The 17,546-nt window shown below is 37.3% G+C and overlaps 4 protein-coding genes across 7 annotated transcripts; all 4 read left to right on the top strand.

Annotated features, from left to right (window-relative positions):
• Positions 1–526: 526 nt before the first annotated feature.
• On the top strand, positions 527–5,459 carry LOC306872327 (protein disulfide-isomerase). The gene is made up of 11 exons (XM_079420832.1): positions 527–727; positions 1,286–1,492; positions 1,598–1,731; positions 2,888–3,025; positions 3,138–3,245; positions 3,341–3,466; positions 3,601–3,798; positions 4,046–4,166; positions 4,382–4,563; positions 4,740–4,829; positions 4,923–5,459. The coding sequence occupies exons 1-11, from the start codon at positions 562–564 to the stop codon at positions 4,983–4,985; spliced, it is 1,533 nt and encodes a 510-aa protein (XP_079276958.1). The 5' UTR covers positions 527–561; the 3' UTR covers positions 4,986–5,459.
• A 1,773-nt stretch (positions 5,460–7,232) lies between these two features.
• On the top strand, positions 7,233–13,166 carry LOC306873297 (uncharacterized protein). 3 transcript variants are annotated; one of them, XM_079422488.1, is made up of 5 exons: positions 7,233–7,423; positions 7,871–7,999; positions 8,110–8,225; positions 8,420–9,142; positions 11,308–13,166. In XM_079422488.1, exons 1-5 carry the CDS (start codon positions 7,263–7,265, stop codon positions 11,370–11,372), a joined length of 1,194 nt encoding a protein of 397 aa, XP_079278614.1. In that variant the 5' UTR covers positions 7,233–7,262; the 3' UTR covers positions 11,373–13,166. The 3 variants fall into 3 exon arrangements, with proteins under 3 accessions (XP_079278614.1, XP_079278615.1, XP_079278613.1); XM_079422489.1 differs by having other exon boundaries at positions 7,260–7,423; positions 11,407–13,166; XM_079422487.1 differs by lacking the exon at positions 11,308–13,166 and adding an exon at positions 9,226–10,858 and having other exon boundaries at positions 7,260–7,423.
• On the top strand, positions 11,308–13,166 carry LOC306873299 (uncharacterized protein; the record flags this gene model as incomplete). Of its 2 annotated transcripts, XM_079422492.1 has the most annotated exons (2): positions 11,308–11,454; positions 11,550–13,166. In XM_079422492.1, one exon carries the CDS (start codon positions 11,550–11,552, stop codon positions 12,324–12,326), a length of 777 nt encoding a protein of 258 aa, XP_079278618.1. In that variant the 3' UTR covers positions 12,327–13,166. The 2 variants fall into 2 exon arrangements, with proteins under 2 accessions (XP_079278618.1, XP_079278617.1); XM_079422491.1 differs by having other exon boundaries at positions 11,430–13,166.
• A 3,722-nt stretch (positions 13,167–16,888) lies between these two features.
• On the top strand, positions 16,889–17,450 carry gng13a (guanine nucleotide binding protein (G protein), gamma 13a; the record flags this gene model as incomplete). The annotated part of the gene is made up of 2 exons (XM_079422486.1): positions 16,889–17,022; positions 17,345–17,450. The coding sequence occupies exons 1-2, from the start codon at positions 16,913–16,915 to the stop codon at positions 17,448–17,450; spliced, it is 216 nt and encodes a 71-aa protein (XP_079278612.1). The 5' UTR covers positions 16,889–16,912.
• Positions 17,451–17,546: the final 96 nt, after the last annotated feature.

Below are 17,546 nucleotides of genomic sequence, written 5' to 3'. Positions count from 1 at the left end.
AGAATTTAGATCTACGAGTAAAAGTTCTGTGGTTAGTGTGGTTTGTTCAGTTTATTCAGATGTGAACAGGAACAGACATAGGCCTACAGCAAGGTCACCAAATCAGACAAGGCAGCATTACAGGTTCCTGAAATCCATTACCACCTTTATTTCACACAGAATGGCTTTAGTGTAACCCAAAATCACTCTGGTAATGTCTAAATGCCTCTGCTGTATTTTAGAAATAATTTCGTTTCAGTATCAGACATACAGCTAACACTGACTTTTAATGAACAGTGACCTCTTTTCATAGATATGTCTAGGTTACTGATGGAGTTCAAACTTTAGTGTGACACCTTTGCCTTGTGTAGCCTACTACAGGGATTTATGCACCTAGCACAAGAAGCTATTGTTCTGTCAACCTCAGATTGTTAGACTTTTATCTCTCTTCGTATTGGCTGCAAACGGTCCATTGCCAAAGTACACTCTGATATCACCAATAGACACGCCTTTTAATGTAGAGCTTCATACATTCTCACACACTCAAAGGTCAGAGAGACTGTTTCAGCTTCTGAAGGCAGTATGAAGGTGTACGTTAAGCTGTGCCTGAGCTTGTGCGTGTGTTTACACCAAGCTCTGGCGGAGAGCGATTCTGATGCAATCCCCGAGGACAAAGACGTTCTAGTGCTGACAAAAAGCAATTTCGAAAGAGCTCTTAAACAGCACAACCAGCTATTGGTCCATTTCTGTAAGTATATCTTCTTGTATGTGTGTTTTTATGGCTTTCCTGTCATAAATCCAGCTCCATGAGGTGACAAATCAATACTTCAACTTGAAGTATAACAGTAGGCTACTTTTTTGTGGGTAAATGTAATGCTTGTTTTTCTTTATTAAGACCCCTCTGATTGTTTCCCCGAGATTTTAACATGCGTTTCAAAGAAACAAACCTACTCCAGATGAATAATGGTGGCGTGGTTTTCTGCTTAAATCTCAGGGTTGGTAATTGGAAAGTTGCTGGTTCAATCTCCACAAGAAATGAACCATGAACTATCACCATTGTGCCTTTGAGACAATCATTTAACTTAAGGGGGTTGTTTGTTGCTTTGGATTAAAGTGTCTGATGAATGACTCTTTACTTTCTAATGAAGACACATAAGTGTGTAAAGAAGACAGACTAGAAGTAAACTGGAAGGCAAATTAGACTCAGCACATCTGGGACTACAACAAAATGCTCTTTTGTACATTTTATGGTGCGTATTTGCAACAAGGAGTAAACTGTTAAAGCTTTTTTTTGTACCTGCTGTAGATGCGCCTCTTTCTGGCCAGTCCCTTGGCTCCATCCTTGAGTTTAGAGAAGCAGCCGGTGCGCTGAAGGAAGCAGAGTCTGATGTGAGACTGGGAGGAGTGGATGTGAAAAAGGAAAAAGATCTTGCTGCATCCCTTAACGTCACAATAATGCCATCACTACGGCTGTACCTGTCTGGAGACAAGAACAACCCAGTGTACTGTCCTGGTAATGTTGAAATATGTGCAACTTTCTGTGCTGACCCTTGTGCTTTTCCAAACTCAAATATAGGATCGGTATTCCATAATGTTTGTTGTGTGACTCCACCCACAGTTCTTAAGAGCTCCGCCTCCATCCTAACATGGCTTAAAAGAAGAAAAGGGCCGAGCGCTGACATCATTAGTAATCTCACACAGCTGGAACAATTTCTAGGTGAAGATGAGCTTGTTGTGCTGGGATTATTTAAGGTAACTCGGGAATTTATTTTAGTGAATCTGTCTTTTTACTCAATTATTTTCAGTAAAAAAAAGTATTTTCAGCTTCTTAGATTGATTTGAGTCATAGTCAAGTGTTTGCAGAAGCCCTATTTTTGTCATTTAGTTAAATACTGCTATTTATAATGTTTTTTGGTTTGTTTGTTTGTTTCTTACAGTGGAATGATTTGCAATTGTTTTGGAAAATTGATCAAATTATTTCAGTTGAAATGAAGGATACATTCATGATTCAGCCATAGCTAAAGATGTTTTGTTGAGCTGTTGTTCAGTAGTTTTTCATTTAAATAATTATTGATGTTTTAAAGTGCCAATATAAAATTGTTGCCAATTTAAAGAAACAAAAAAAAAACAAAAAAAAAGGAATGAAATCTTTTTATCATGCTTTTCAGTGATTATCCTTGTCAAAAAAATAATAAAATAAAATAAGAAAGCAAGCTTTTCTCTTACAGCAGAGTAATTTGCAATTGTTTTGCAAATTTGATCAAATTATTTTAAAGGAATCCGCTGAAATGAAGCTCTTGATTCAGCCACAACTAAAGATTTTTAAAGCATTAAAACATCCTTATGAATGTTTTGCACATTTACTTAAATTATTTGAACAGAATCTGTTGAAATTAACGATTCGTTCAAGATTCAGTCATAACTAAAGATTTGAAAGCATTAAAAACATGAATGTTTTGCATATTTTAGACAATTATTTTAAAGAATCAGTTGAAATCGATGATTTATTCAAGATTCAGCCATACTAAAGATTTTTCAAAGCAAGCATTTAAACATCATTACAAATGTTTTGCAAATGTGATCATTTTAAAAGAATCAGATGAAATAAAGGATTCATTTATGAATCAGTCATAACTAAGCTGTTTTACAGCATTAAAACATCTTTACAAATGTCTTGCGAATTTGATAAAAATATCGCAAAAGAATAATTTCAATAAAGGAATCATTCGTGAATCAGGCATAGCTAAGTATTTTTAATGCATTAAAATATCTCGAAAAATGTTTTGCAAATTTGATCAAATTATTTCAAAAGAATCAGATCAAATGAAGGTTATGTAACACAAAGATGTTTTTTTTTTTGTATTGTTGTATTACCCACTGTTAATGATGCTCGTCATTCTTTATACAGGATCTTGAGGAAGGCGTAGTGAAAGTGTTTTATGAAACAGCCGCTGACATTGCTGACCTGCCCTTTGGAGTAACAGGACATGATGAGATCTTCAGCAAGTATGAGATCAGTGAAGATACTGTTCTTCTCATCAGGAAGGTAAGAATTTCATTTAGAAATTTCCGCCCACATATTACTAAAATGTACAAAAAGTTGCTGCCTTTTACAGCACATTATAAATTGTCTCATTCATGTACATAATTTCCTTTAGTCTGAACCTGACCAGCAGTTTGAGATGGAAAGCAGCACAGTGAAGAAAGATCTTGTTCGGTTTATCAGACTGTATGAGATGGAACTTGTGACCGAGTACAATGGCATGGTAACCTTATTTATGTATATTTTAATATATAGGCATTATGACATAGGAGATGTATAAAAATAAACAAACCTCTTTCCTTTATTGGTTCCTTCCAGACATCATCTAAGATCCTGAACTCAGAGGTGTTGAACCATTTTATTCTGTTTATTAATAAGACTGAGGAAGGATTCAAAGAGATATACCATGATTTTAAAACCACTGCGGGAAAGCTCAGAGGGAAGGTCAGTGCCCAGTTGGCTTACTTAGGCATAAACCACATAAAATGATGGTACACATTAATGTCAACAATAGAAATATCCACAGAAATACTGTGGATAACTACTATGATATTGTTTTTCTTAAACTCTCTGGTTAGGTTCTGTTTGTGATGATTGATGTGAGTGAGCCACGGAATGGCCGTGTTATGGAGTATTTCCGTGTGAGGTCAGAAGAGGCTCCTCAGGTCCGTATGGTCAATCTATCAGACCACGTTCAATACCAGCTGCCATCTGATCAGTTTGACACACACACTCTTTTAGAGTTCTGTCTGAGTTACCTGGATGGGAAAGCTAAGGTGAGTATAGACAGATAAATGAATATTTTTTTTTATACTTGCATTATAACACTGTAATTTAACTTGAATTACACATAAATGTAAAAAAATAAACTTAATTAAAATGAAAGTTACATAATTAAAATAAAAATTAAAAAAGATTAATTTAATAACTGTGTATAATTACAATAATATGATTCAGTATTTATATAAATATAATGTATAATGTATTAGAACTCAAATAGTCTGTATAATTTGTGTTTTATAGCCTAAGCTGCAAAATGAGCCAATTCCTGAAAACTGGGACACACAGCCGGTGAAAGAGCTGGTTGGGATGAACTTTGAAAAAGTGGCTTTTAACCATAATAAAAATGTCATTGTCTTGTTCTGTAAGTACCTCAAATGATAGAACGCTTCAGCTTGATATCATAGGTTTGTGTCTGCGCTAAGAGTTGGCTGTAGTTTTGTGTTTCAGTGTTAATCAAACATTTGTAAATGAAATTAGAGTATGATTACACCTCTGTATTCTGACATTCCCAGATATATCAAGATACGAGTACAAACATGAGCATTTTGAACATATGAACACTGTATATTTCAATAGATGCACCGTGGAGCAGTGAAAGTCGTGCTCTGTTTCCACTGTGGGAGGAACTTGCTGAACATTTTAGTGAAAAAGATGATGTTGTTGTTGCCAAAATTGACATTATGGCCAACGATGTAAACCTTCATCTGGGAGAAAAATACCCATCGATCAAATTATTTCCTGCTGTTTATTCAGAGAGGGTAAGCAGTCTCTTACGACTAACTCTTAACTCACATGTCTGAGATTTAAAATGTATCCATATTTACGATAGCCATGTGATTGTTAGTTTTTGTGCTAAGAAATTAGTTGTATATTGTATTGTTTAGGACCATCCATTAATTATCATTAGTATTTTATAATCTAAAATGTTTGCCAGGTAGTGCCATATTCTGGCAAGAGGAAGCTGAAACCTATAGTAACATTTATGAAAAAAGAGATTGAAAAAGCCAAGACGGACAAAGCCAAGGTAAGATATTTCCCTCTCACATTAATAGGCATGGATTGTTTTATTGAATTATTTATTGTGCACACTCATGCTGTGCTTGTGTATATGCCGCAGGAGGAGGAACGGAGGAAGAAGTATCTGAATGAACAGAAGGCTGCGGAGAAAGATGAACTCTGATAATTCACTATAACGGCTAGAACTAAAGCAGCTTTATTGATTTGTTTGAAAATAAATTTTGATTTGAACATTTTAGGTATACATTACCATTCAAAAATTTGGGGTGGAAAAGAGGTATCGTATATGCTCTCAGAGGCTGCATTTATTTGGTTGGAAATAAAGTAAAAAGTCATATTTTAAACTGTAATTTATACCTGTGATGAAAAACTGAATTTTCAGCATCAATACTCCAGTTTTCAGTGTCACATAATCTTTTAGAAATCATTCTAATATGCTGATTTGCTGGTCAAGGAACATTTCTTCTTAAATTGTGCCGCCTAATATTTTTGTAAAAAAAACCATGACACTTTTTCAATGACAGAAAGTTCAAAAGAATAGCATTTATTTGAAATCTTTTTGTAACATTATGAATGTATTTACTGTCACTTTTGATCAATTTAATGCATCCTTGTTGAATAAAAGTATTAATTTCTCTAAAAACTTTACTAATTGAAAAATGTAATACATTGAAAAGAAAATATTGACAGTGCAGCACTTAAAAAACACCGTGACATAGTTGACTATATCAAGATATTTCCAGTTTGAACAATCTCATGAGTGTATTTTCAATATGTACGTGTCAAAGTAACATCCACATGGATGGCAGGGCCCAAGATTTCCCAGTAGAACGTTGCCCAAAGCATCACACTGCCTCCGCTGGCTTGCACTTCCCATAGTGCATCCTGGTGCCAAGCAATGCACACGCACCCAGCCGTCCATATAAAAGAAAGCATGATTCATCAGACCAGGCCACATTCTTCCGTTGCTCCATGCTCCAGTTCTGATGCTCACGTGCCCACTGTTGGTGCTTTCGGCGGTAAACAGGGGTCAGCATGGGCACGATGCACTGTGTATTCTGACACCTTTCCATCAGCTTTAACTTCTTGAGCAATTTGAGCTACAGTACCTCGTCAGTTGGATCGGACCACACAGGCCAGCCTTCGCTCCTTCTGTGCATCAGTGAGCCTTGGCCACCCACGACCCTGTCGCCAATTCACCACTTTTCCTTCCTTGGACCACTTTTGATAGATACTGACCACTGCAGACCAGGAACACCCCACAAGAGCTGCAGTTTTGGAGATACTCTGACCCAGTCGTCTAGCCATCGCTATTCGGCCCTGTCAAACTCGCTCAACATTTGCCCATTTTTCCTGCTTCAAACACATTAACTTTGAGGACAAAATGTTCACTTGCTGCCTAATAAATCCCACCCACTAGCAGGTGCCATGATGAAGAGATAATCAGTGGACATAATGTTATGCCTGATCAGGGTAGTCTTTGATAATATCAAAGAGTATAGAAACCAAGGTGAAATTTATACAGTTGGTTCAACAGATCCAGAATCTAATAAGATAGCAATAGTCATACCACAACAGGTATACTTGACTACTTATTTACTACAGAGTTGATTGTTATTGTTGTAGCTTTACATTGGTTGGTAGAGACAGATTAAAAAAGCAGTTTTATGCTGAGATTCACTGGCAGCTTTCTTCAGTATTCAGTCGGGACAATTAAATTGCAGACAAGATATTATAGAAATAATGCAGCTGTTCAGGACAGGGTTGTTTCACTTTTATGGGTTCCAGCACGTGTTGGAATAGATGGAAACGAGATAAACATGCTAAACGATTGTTGAATAAACAATAATGTAGAAATTGATGTAAAAATCAGAAGCAAAGACAATTATTAAGCAAGCTGTTACGAAATCTTAACATAAATTGGATATGAGAAGACAGGTAGACATAAAATCCTAAAGAAATAGGATTACAAAATAATGAGAATGGAAGTGACTTTAAAGGAAGAGAAGAAGTAATAATAATAGCAAGATTAAGATTAGGACATTCATCTTTGAATGGAAACTTACAATAAATGAGTAGATCGTGTGGCGAAATTGAAATATTTTATTACAGTAGAGCATACAGGCTTAGTAAAGAGAGACAGATTCAACAAAAATACAAACAGAAGGTGCAAATAATATGACATTAGAACTAATATTAGGTAATAGTAAATCCAGAAGAATAAGACACGAAAAACATGCGAATGTAAGGATTTTGAGTTTTTTTTATCCTTCTCATACTCCAGTTCAGTTGGTGGAGGTAATGCACCAACAGTGGGCTTGCCCACAGCCAATACATGTTACCAGAAGAAGACCAGGGGCGACACGCTGATGCTTTTTGGGTAACATCCACTAGATGGCGCCTCGGTAGCGCGGACGGTGGCCGCCATTTTGGAGTGAAAATGGCTACTAAACAACACAGAAGCACAGAAACCGACAGAAAGACAACGAAAGAGAAGTCAAAGTGGACTAAAAGAACGCAATGTTCGGCAATCAACTGCAAAAACTATCAGTGCAACAGTACCAATCTTGCCTTTCATCGTTTCCCCAAAGACCCTGACAGGTGATTATTCACAAAGGTGTAAAAATATTGTTTTGAAGTGCACCTGCTAACTTTGTTAACTGTTTAGACTAGTAAGTAAGGGTTAGTCTAACTAGTTACTAGACTTACTCGACTAGTAAGGGTTAGTCTAACCCTTGCAGGTCCTAGCCATAGAAACCATTATAATGATTTATATGGATATGACACTAAGTTCGAATGAGCTTATTCATTTATTTAGCTATGTAGTAGTCATCTTTACACTTACCTGCCTCTTTTAATGATAAAAGATAAGCAAAATCAGTTTTAAAAAGCTTGATACTAAATATACTTGCTTCAGACTTACCTTTCCTGTCTTGTTTTAGAATGAATGTAGCCCTATTCTGTTTTTTCTTTGTCCTCTTAGCAGTTCTTGTTAATTTTTTAGTATTTAAATGAATAAATACATGCATACAACACTGTCTTTTATAGGTGTGCCAGCTGGGTGCAGAATCTCAGGAATGCATCTTTGATGGGGATAAGCTCTCAGCGGCTCCATCAAAACTATAGGGTGTGCAGTGCACATTTTCACGCTAGCCAGTTTAAGAGACCATCTAATGTGTATGTATATACTGAAATAATGTAAAGCGCCTTTAGAAAAATCATAAAGATGCTTAATGTTTGGGGACAATGACTGGTATTGTATCTGTCTTTCTCATTGTACCTTGTAGCCATGCAGGATTGAAATGGGATGCAGTGCCCACAATGGTTAATGCCCCTAACCCACCACCCCCATTGGACTTGGAGTTAAAGAGAAAGCCATCAAAGACACGTCTGGAGTTACCACGTGAGAAAAATACAGGGATACTTTGAGATCCCAGTCAAATTTTAGAGCGAAAGCTCAGTCGCTCTAGATTTCTTTTAGAGTGTATATCACATTATCCATTTTAGAGTGGCAATCTCATGTGAAAGTAACATATGGTTGTTTTGCTGCAATGTGATTTTAGTTAATAATTTTCCAAATTTGTGTCTGTTTTACAGGCAAAAAAAGTAATGTTGTTTACCTGCCAAATGCAGGCTCATCCACTGACAGTGTTCAACATCCTACTGGTTCAGAGACAGATATTACCTCACCTGATGCTTCTGTAGCAAGACCTTCGATGCCACTGACACCACTGTTGCCCCCAATGTCATTTCCAACAGGCCTTGATGCTGCTGCTGCCAGGGAACATGCCCTGAAGATGACGATTAGGAGTCTGAAGGTACAGGTGTGCAAACTGAAGGCGGAAGTGAACATGCTGAAGAAGACCAGGAAGGCCTGTGTTAATAAGGAGTCAGTGATGAAGCAGTTGAGGAAACTCTTACCAGCCAAAGCATATGCATTTGTGAGTACACAGATACATATGTTTCAGCGGAAGGCTCATGGTTTTCGGTGGACCTCTCAGGACAAAGCTTTCTTCTTGTCTCTGCTACATGCCAGTCCAAAATGTTACAGGCTGCTGTTTAAAGTGTTCTCTATGCCATCTGTCCGCACACTGCAGAAGCTTATGAAGTCTGTCAATATTGAGAAGACTATTGGCGAACACAGCTATGCTAAAGTGACTACTGACTGTAGAGTAGATGAAACGGGCTCCGTATATGCAGATCCACCAGTCACTGCTAATGTGGAAGCCAAAGCTGAACAGGTGGAGCAGCCAATAGACTATACACTTGACAATCAGTTTGATTCCCACCAAATATCTACTTTTAGCTCTGGAGACCATGGTAAGTGATCATTAGTTTTTCTGAATTTTTAGAAAATTCTATGTATTTGCAATACAATAACTTGTATTTTATTATCCATCAAGGAGAGCTGATGGACTGCATTGTGGTCATCCACTCGACTTGTGAGTCAGAGAGGTCAAGGAGAGTAGTATATCTGTAAAACTGAGAATCTCAGAATCCAGGGAAAGTACTCAGCCAGGACCAAACAGAGTGGGATTTATATATATATATATATTCACAGTCAGTGAAGATGGTCCCTGTAAGGAGTGTAAAATATTGACCATAGATATCCCTGCTGATCCACAGTATGCATTCCTCAAGGACAAACAGTACACTGATCTCAACTTAAGAGAGAAAATGCCTTGAATGGCAGTGGTGGATTTAGTCAGAGCACTGGAGACTAACTTCCAAAAAAAAGATCAGCTCAGTTAGCCACACAGTTGGGCTGGGTGGGAAGCTATTTACCAGAAGTGTGGTGAACTTTACACATTTTCTATTACTCCAATAGGTATGAAATATATATTGTGCATTTTAATCCCCTGGAACACACTACAAACATGATGATCTTATAGAACATGATGCATTGCTTTGGATGTCATAATTGAATAATTAAATAATTTTGGAGACATTAATATAAAACAATACTGCAATACTGTCAAGCTGTTACACATATGTTGGTATTAATTCAGTGTTTATAATTCTAATACTTGAACCGAAACTGACATGGTTTCTAGAGAGCAAAGGTTTTGTGAAAAAAAAAGGAAGACAGTGTAGAATAAGGTGTTAAAGGATTTGATGATCACTAGTCTAGTGATTGTACGTCATTGTGTTGTCATCATTCAGGCTTTAATGTACTTTTTTTTTCTTTTTAAACAAAGCAGCTGATATTGCGATAGCAACGGAAGCATAGGGCTGCTGTTGGGCGCTGGTGTTTCAATGGAATATTCTATTGGCTTTCACTTCTTGTTAATATAAGTTCTTTGATCATATTTAGACAAATTATGACTGATGGAACCCCTTCACTACTTGCATCTTTGTACATCAAAGGGGGTAAACATGAAAAAAGCCCATTTCACTTTTAAAAGCCCTTCAAAAACCATTAATCTACTGTAATTTAAATATTTGGATTTTATGTTACTTGCAATATATAGTTAGAATTCTAATTACTTCAAATGGGCAACAAACAATAAAGACGCCTTTTTAGCCCCAGGCACTGTATGCAGTTATAAACTCCAGACTCAGCAATAAATAATTACCGCAAAACTCCTAAAATACCACAGTAGTGGTAGCTCAATATATTATCCAGAGCAATGAATTGACGACATTGCCTACAAAAGACTCCTCTGCCTGATGGAAGTTTGTTGGTTATGACATAACCTTGGCCTCACTTCCTCACGTCCCATTTTCTCATTTGACTTCTAAAGAAGATAGAGCCTTTTCTGTTTTAGCCCCTAAGCTGTGGAATTTGTTTCCTCAATCTGTTAGGTTATCATCTTCATCTGTATTTAAATCATCATTGAAAACATCTCTTTTCTCAGGCCTATTCATAGTTGTTGGCTATGTTGGTCTTAGTGAGTTAATTTCTTATCCCTGATTTTTATTCAGATTTATGGGATAATGTTGTATTTTTATTATTGTATAGTGTTACTGTTAAGCACTTTGGTCAGCATTAATGTTGTTTAAAGGTGCTATATAAATAAAAATGACCTTGACCTTACTCCGTGAATATCCTTCTGCATGCTGTCATATTCAGATTTGAATGAAAATCTTACTGTATGCAGGAAGACCCTTTACCTGATCCCAAAAAATAAATAAAGTTACAGACTGGGTGTGAGAAATACTACATGACCTCTTAAAGAGATTAGGTTCTGTAAACTCTAAAATCCTTTAATTGGGAAAACGGTTAAGACACGTGTGGATCAGATACACTTACTAATGCCTGACAACCACTTTGATTTACAGTAATACACAGAACTCTAGGCCTGTCTTTTTAATCCTAAATTGCCAATTCCTAAATTGTTTGGGGAAAAAGAGGCTTTGTAAATCAATCAACTCTCATATGCATTATTACCCTAACAATCTCACAGTTCAGCAAGAGTGCAACTACTGCAGTGAATGTTTACATCTCAGTCCGTTATGCAACTCTAAACTGCACGTGTTATTAGGCTTACCTGCTCCAGAGGATCTGCACTTCGTGCCTTTGCCAAGCCCCTTTCCCAACACCTTATAAAGAGCTAAACCATTCCTGCATGCTATTTCTGCAGTGGCTGTCTGAAGAAAGAAGTGGATGTTGGGGGGTCTGGAAATAACAGGTAGCCCTAAACATGCAAAAGATCAAGTTCTTTTTCTGTCGCGCTACACCTCCAAAACCGAATTCTTGTCCTATGTGCTGCTCTACCTGGTGAAGATGCCTTTCCCACCTGTAACAAGACCACGGAGTCTTCCCAGCTCGGGCAAAGAGAAACTTTCAGGACCATCGCCTGTCATTCCAGTCGAGACTGCAGAGGAGAAAAGTTCTGTGAAGGACCAGCTTAAGAAATTGAGCAAGAAGGCCACGCCACACAAAAGCAAGCTGCCCACCAGTCGAGTCCCTTCTGGCTTGAGGATGGAGGGTAAAAGCACTTGGATTACAACTCCAAGACCTGCTGATCCTTCAGGTTCCTTGACCCCAGCTTCTTCTAAAAGTACTTCTGGCAATAGTACCTCTACAACCAATTTGGCAACAACCTCCTCAGTGAAATCCTCTAGCAAGAAGCGGTTTCCTGTCAGCGTTTCAGCAACAAACATTCCCACAAACTCTTGTAGTCCACGGGCTTCATCAGGATCAGGCCATGGACTGAATAGTGAATCTAACTTCTCTCTCAACTTGACTCCTGAGGCCACCTTGCTCCTGCAGAAACGTAGCCGTGAGAAGCAGTTCAGGGCCGTCCGTAGCACCGTAACGACACCGCACCAGAAAGACCGTCTGCCTGCCAAGTCAGGTTCTCAATCCAACATCCCACTGGTGAAGATCTCTCTTCTAAATGAGTATCACCGATATGATGACGTGGAATATGAGGAAGCTGAACAGAGTGTGGATCAGAGCGTTCTTCTGAAATGTTCTGAATGGTTACGAGGGGTGGAGAATGCTGCTGGAGCCACAGTCCTGGGTAGAGTGGACAAAATCAGCCAGAAAAGCATCTAACAGATCAGACGCTCCTTGTCCTGTTACTTGTGCTGACTTGAGAAAGGTGGTAGTTTTGAGTAGTGGTTGACTGATATGGGTCCTGAAGAGCTGGGTGCCTTATGACTGGTACATACAATGTATTACTTACAGTTTAATGGCAGAAATGGATATACCTAGAATTGCAAAATCTATTTTAAACAAACATCCAATGTTTACATTTCACAATGACAGTGAAAACATAATTTGTTGTCAAGGCTACCGGTATATTTTAGATCTGACGCATAGATAAATAAATGTCCTGCTAATGGACAGAATTTTTGGCTGATGTTGCGGAATATAACCTTTGCGTTGCTTGAAAAGCGCATGGCACTAACAAAGCCAAGTTTGGTTCCAAGTGAATGCATGAATACAAAATAAAATGCATTGCTTAAATGCAAATTAAATCACTATGGATAGAATCATCTGCTAAATGCATTATGTCATGAAGTCATTGGCATGGGTAACATATCGGTCTATCACCATTCTTGTGGTATTTTAGGGAGTTCTGAACAGACTGCAGTAACTATTCCTAAGTGGACAACCATAACTAAATCAGTGTTTTATTTTTAACATTTTGGCTATTGGTTCACAATGGAAAGAACATTCACAGCTGTTTTGGGTATGAGTTGACCTCTAAATTATATATGTAAGATTATCCAGAGTTTAAGCGCAATATGCAACCTCACAATGTTGTGTATATATTTTTGAATTGTATTGCAAATATTCTCTTGAAAAGAGATTTGCACACTTTTTTTTTCAAAATGCGTTCATTAAAAACATTGTCTATTAATCAAACTGGAAATAAAAAGATAATCTGCATCGTACCACCATTCATTGCTGTCTGTAAGAATACATCAAGCCTTAACTCTACAGTCGAAGAGCACACATGACTCAGAGATATATTTGCTGTGTTACTGTAAGTGGCTTAAGGGACATGGTTTAGACAGACTTAGCAACTAACAACCTCGCTCACTCGTAGCACTTCCTGATTTCATTAATAGACAGGTGCCTTCACTTTTACCAAACACGGCTGGGCACCAGTGATTATGTTTCTACTACTGCATCAATCCCAAGTAGACATGGGGGAAGTCGTGGCCTAATGGTTAGAGAGTCTGACTAGTAATCGAAAGGTTGCGGGTTCGAGTCCCCGGCCGGCAGGGATTGTAGGTGGGGGGAGTGAATGTCCAGCGCTCTCTCCACCCTCAATACCACGACTGAGGTGCCCTTGAGCAAGGCACCGAACCCCCAACTGCTCCCCGGGCGCTGCAGCATGGCTGCCCACTGCTCCGTCCGTGTGTGTGTGTGTGTGTGTGTGTGTGTGTGTGTGTGCGCGCGCGCATTTTGTTCACTACTCACTGCTGTGTGTGTGTGCACTTGGATGGGTTAAACGCAGAGCACCAATTTCGAGTATGGGTCACCATACATGACAATACGTCACGACTTTACATGATAGGAAGTAGAGATAAGAGCTACTCCAACATTTTCCCTGTTGCAAGTTGCTTTAGATAACATTTACTAAAATACAGTAAAAACAGTAATATTTTGGAATATTACAATAAAAATATTTTTTACACTATTTTAAAATGCAATTTATTCCTGTGATGGTAAGATTCAATAAAATCACAATGACCCTTGAATGGTAGCTTAATGTTAGAATCAAGTGTCAAAAGCATGACAACTGTTGTAAAAGTTACTGTTTAAATGTTACAACTATAATTAAATTAAAGAAATCATAAAATGTAACTTTTTGGCAAACACACTGACTTTTGGGTAGGGCTGTAGTCAAGTCCACCTTTGTCGAGGCCAAGACCAGGACTAATCGAGTCCGAGTCAAGACCGAGCCCAAGTCAAGTCCAAGAGGTTTGAGTCCAAGTCAAGTCCAAGTGAGACAGTCAAAACAGAGAAAGAAAATAAAAGCATCTTCTTCAAAACCACATACTTAACTATTGATCATTTATGTGACACGAGAGACAGCATATCTTCTATTCTAAGATAATAATTTTGCATTATTATTTGTAGTGATCTAAAAGCATGTGCAGCAACACTGTAGGATCAAATTAGGCTATTTTATTTACTTTAGGTTTAGGAATTTCTCTAAAGTCACAAACTGAAGTGCAACTTCACATTTTCAGCATTTTTATTAAAGTGTAACAATCACATTCTGGGCTGCCAATGGAAAATATTACAAAGAACAAGCAACATAAGTCTAAAAAATAAATCAACTTTCCCATTCTTGAACTTGTTACTTGTTCTAAAGCAGGGTGTCCAAACTCAGTCCTAGAAGGCCGGTGTCCTGCAGAGTTTAGCTAGTTTCTAGTACGCTTAGATTAGCTTTTTCAGGTGTGTTTGATAAGGGTTGGAGCTGAATTCTGCAGGACACCAGCCCTCCAGGACCAAGTTTTAAGACCCCTGTCCTAAAGAAACCATAGTACAATGTAACCCTCCCAAGCAAGGCTGTGTAGCATATAAACACCTTCAGCTCTGTGTGTCTGTGTGTGGCCGCTCATGCATTTGTTTGCCATTTACCTTAGGCCACATAATATAGGTGCAATATATGTCCCCTGGGGATAGGGGGATATAGACAGAATTACAGGTGTTAAGCTGAGGCCATTTTTAATAGTAGAAATAAAAATAATTTAGTTCAGTTAGAGAACAGACAATTAAAGATTGAAAAATTAAAGAAATTAAAAATTGGAAGGGTTTTTTTATTTGTTTCTAGGCTGGACGATGTGGCAAAAATAAATAAAATGATATTCATAGAATATTTGACCAATTCTCGATTTTGTACAATTTTAACTAGTCAACTTGAAAATATAACTACAACATGATTCAAGCTACTTTTTTTTTTATTAAAGCTCTAGTTAAAGAAAATTATATTCTAAGTGCACCACACACATGAAGTTGTCATCATGATGTAAATGTTAAACAAATCACTAAATATCTTTACAGAAAAGATGCATGAACTACAACTACATCTTGTACAAACTTTTCTTATGCATATTATATGTTCAGAAATAATACAAGAAAAATGCTTTAAAAATTCTCAAGTAATTCAAATTCAAATTTACTGAAGGTATCACACCTAGAGTGCTATTATTAACTATAAATGCTCTGTAAAAACAATGAACAGTAGTTTTCAGCCTGTCACCCTGATGCAAACATGAAAATTCGATAAAATTAATCCATAAAATCTGAAAAAATCGCCCAGCCATAGCCCCAGTGTTTGCTTATTTTTACTTTATTTAAATTTTGTGTCATTTATTTATTTTATTTTGCATCAAGGTGTTTGATCCTTCAGGCTTTATTCATTTTGCTCTTATTCATTCTGTTTCTTATTCATTTGGTTGCACAGCATTTTTTTTGTTTGTTTTTACTTTTAAACATTTGTAAGTTTGTTATTTTATATTAGGCTTATAGCATATGGTGTATTCGTTTTGTTAATAAAAGTCCCATGTTTATTGCAGAAAATTTGTCGTAAGTTATAAATAAGCAATTGAGGCTGAATTGCGCTATTGAAAGTGAAAGTAAAATGCGCGTGGGCATTTATAAGCTATATAAAAGCAAAGGAAAGTCAGGTGGAAGAGAGGGAAAACTCCAACGAACTTTGTAAAACCAAACTGTATTATGCAACTCGCCGACATTGTGTCTGTGGCCAAAATAAAAATTAATTATGCCTCTGCACAGCACGTGGAGCCAGTCCACTTGGAGCCAGGCATATGACGCAGCAGTGCATTTACCAGGCGACCAATGGCAATGCCCGTTCTAGATGGATTGTAAATTAAACCAATTACATTACCCATTTTCCGAACAAGCGAGCCAGATTAATGGTTTTGTTTTGAAAGAGAAAAAAAAGCATATATAGCTGGACTCCAGACCAACTAGAACATTTGGCGAGTCCAATGACCAAGTCCGAGACAAGTCCGAGTCCAAATACCAACGAGTCCGAGACAAGTCCGAGACGACAGAAAAACGTCTCGAGACCGGACTCGAGTACTACAGCCCTACTTTTGGGAACATTTAAATAACATTTATGGATGTTATCAAGTGACTATGAAAAACAACAAGTAGTCTCATGATAACATCACAACATTCATTCTGAAGTTTATTTTCTCTGGCATAGACTAGAAAGGACTATTTGAAGCCAAATAGGAAGTTTTGCATGTATTTTACATAGATGAACAGAGTCCAGTGAGCTAAACATCCCTCCCATTACAACTCACGACACAGAGAAAGAATTTGATTAACAAAGTAGTTTGAATGCTGCATAACCTCAAAAATAGGTGTGTAAAATAGGTCTCCTTTGTGTAAACCAGAAATTTACAAAAGGGAAAAAACCAAACACCCTCCTCTTAAGTGGAACAAAGCATTCAAACTCAAGCTATTTGCTGGAGGACTCCTGACAATCCTTTCACTTCACTTCTAAGCTACTTAACTTCACCCTAGCACGGTAGGCCATTTGTATATTTTATTTACAATTATTTTATATTGAAATATAATTACCTAGCTATCATTTACAGATAATTCAGCTTTGAGACTTTGACATAACATTAAAACAAACATGATGGATGGTATTTCAGATGGATGAGCTGGATGAGACTCAGCTGAAGAATCATGTGGACAGTCTGAAGCAGCAGCTGCAGTTTAACAGAGAGAAAACATCCGTCTCGATTCCCGAGTGAGTTTCAAACGTAAAAAGTCTGCTGCTTTGGTTTGTTTCAAACCACTGGTTTTAACAATGGTCATAAAATTGTGAAGAAATTAAAAACAGATACATACAAATAATTCTTTTTTTTATGCACACTTGATTTTTTTATTTGTATAGATATTAATATTTAAATGCAAATCATTGTGTATAAAGATATGAACACATATCTTCTGAAAATATTAAATACTATATATTATTTTAAGTATGTATTTTGATTTAATAATAAATAATAAGTCTACAGATATTTTTGTGTGTGTTAAGTTCTATCCTCCTATTATCCATTTATTTCCAGGTTAATTAAATGGATCGAGGAGAAAATGAGCGAGGATCCATTTCTGAATCCAGATGTACTGAAGGACAACCCGTGGGTGGAGTCAAGTAAATGTGTTATAATATAGTGCAAGAGCTGTAACTCATCACTATGGCAGCAGGAGTGACTCCACCCACGGTCATGGTTACACTACCCAACTTTGACTAGGACGAACAAACATGCA

This window comes from Barbus barbus, assembly GCF_936440315.1.
Source record: "Barbus barbus genome assembly, chromosome: 7".
NCBI lineage: Eukaryota > Metazoa > Chordata > Actinopteri > Cypriniformes > Cyprinidae > Barbus > Barbus barbus.
Note: the sequence above shows the minus strand (reverse complement) of the source record. Positions and strands in the feature narration are given on the sequence as shown.

Bases quoted from the DNA above. Each gene is read 5' to 3' on its own strand.
- LOC306873297 (XM_079422487.1), top strand. From the start codon at position 7,263: ATGGCTACTAAACAACACAGAAGCACAGAAACCGACAGAAAGACAACG. The intron at 8,226-8,419 runs GTGAGAAAAATA...TCTGTTTTACAG, and splicing joins GACACGTCTGGAGTTACCAC to GCAAAAAAAGTAATGTTGTT. The intron at 9,143-9,225 runs GTAAGTGATCAT...TTATCCATCAAG, and splicing joins TTTTAGCTCTGGAGACCATG to GAGAGCTGATGGACTGCATT.
- LOC306872327 (XM_079420832.1), top strand. From the start codon at position 562: ATGAAGGTGTACGTTAAGCTGTGCCTGAGCTTGTGCGTGTGTTTACAC. The intron at 728-1,285 runs GTAAGTATATCT...TACCTGCTGTAG, and splicing joins CCAGCTATTGGTCCATTTCT to ATGCGCCTCTTTCTGGCCAG. The intron at 4,167-4,381 runs GTAAGTACCTCA...ATATTTCAATAG, and splicing joins AAATGTCATTGTCTTGTTCT to ATGCACCGTGGAGCAGTGAA.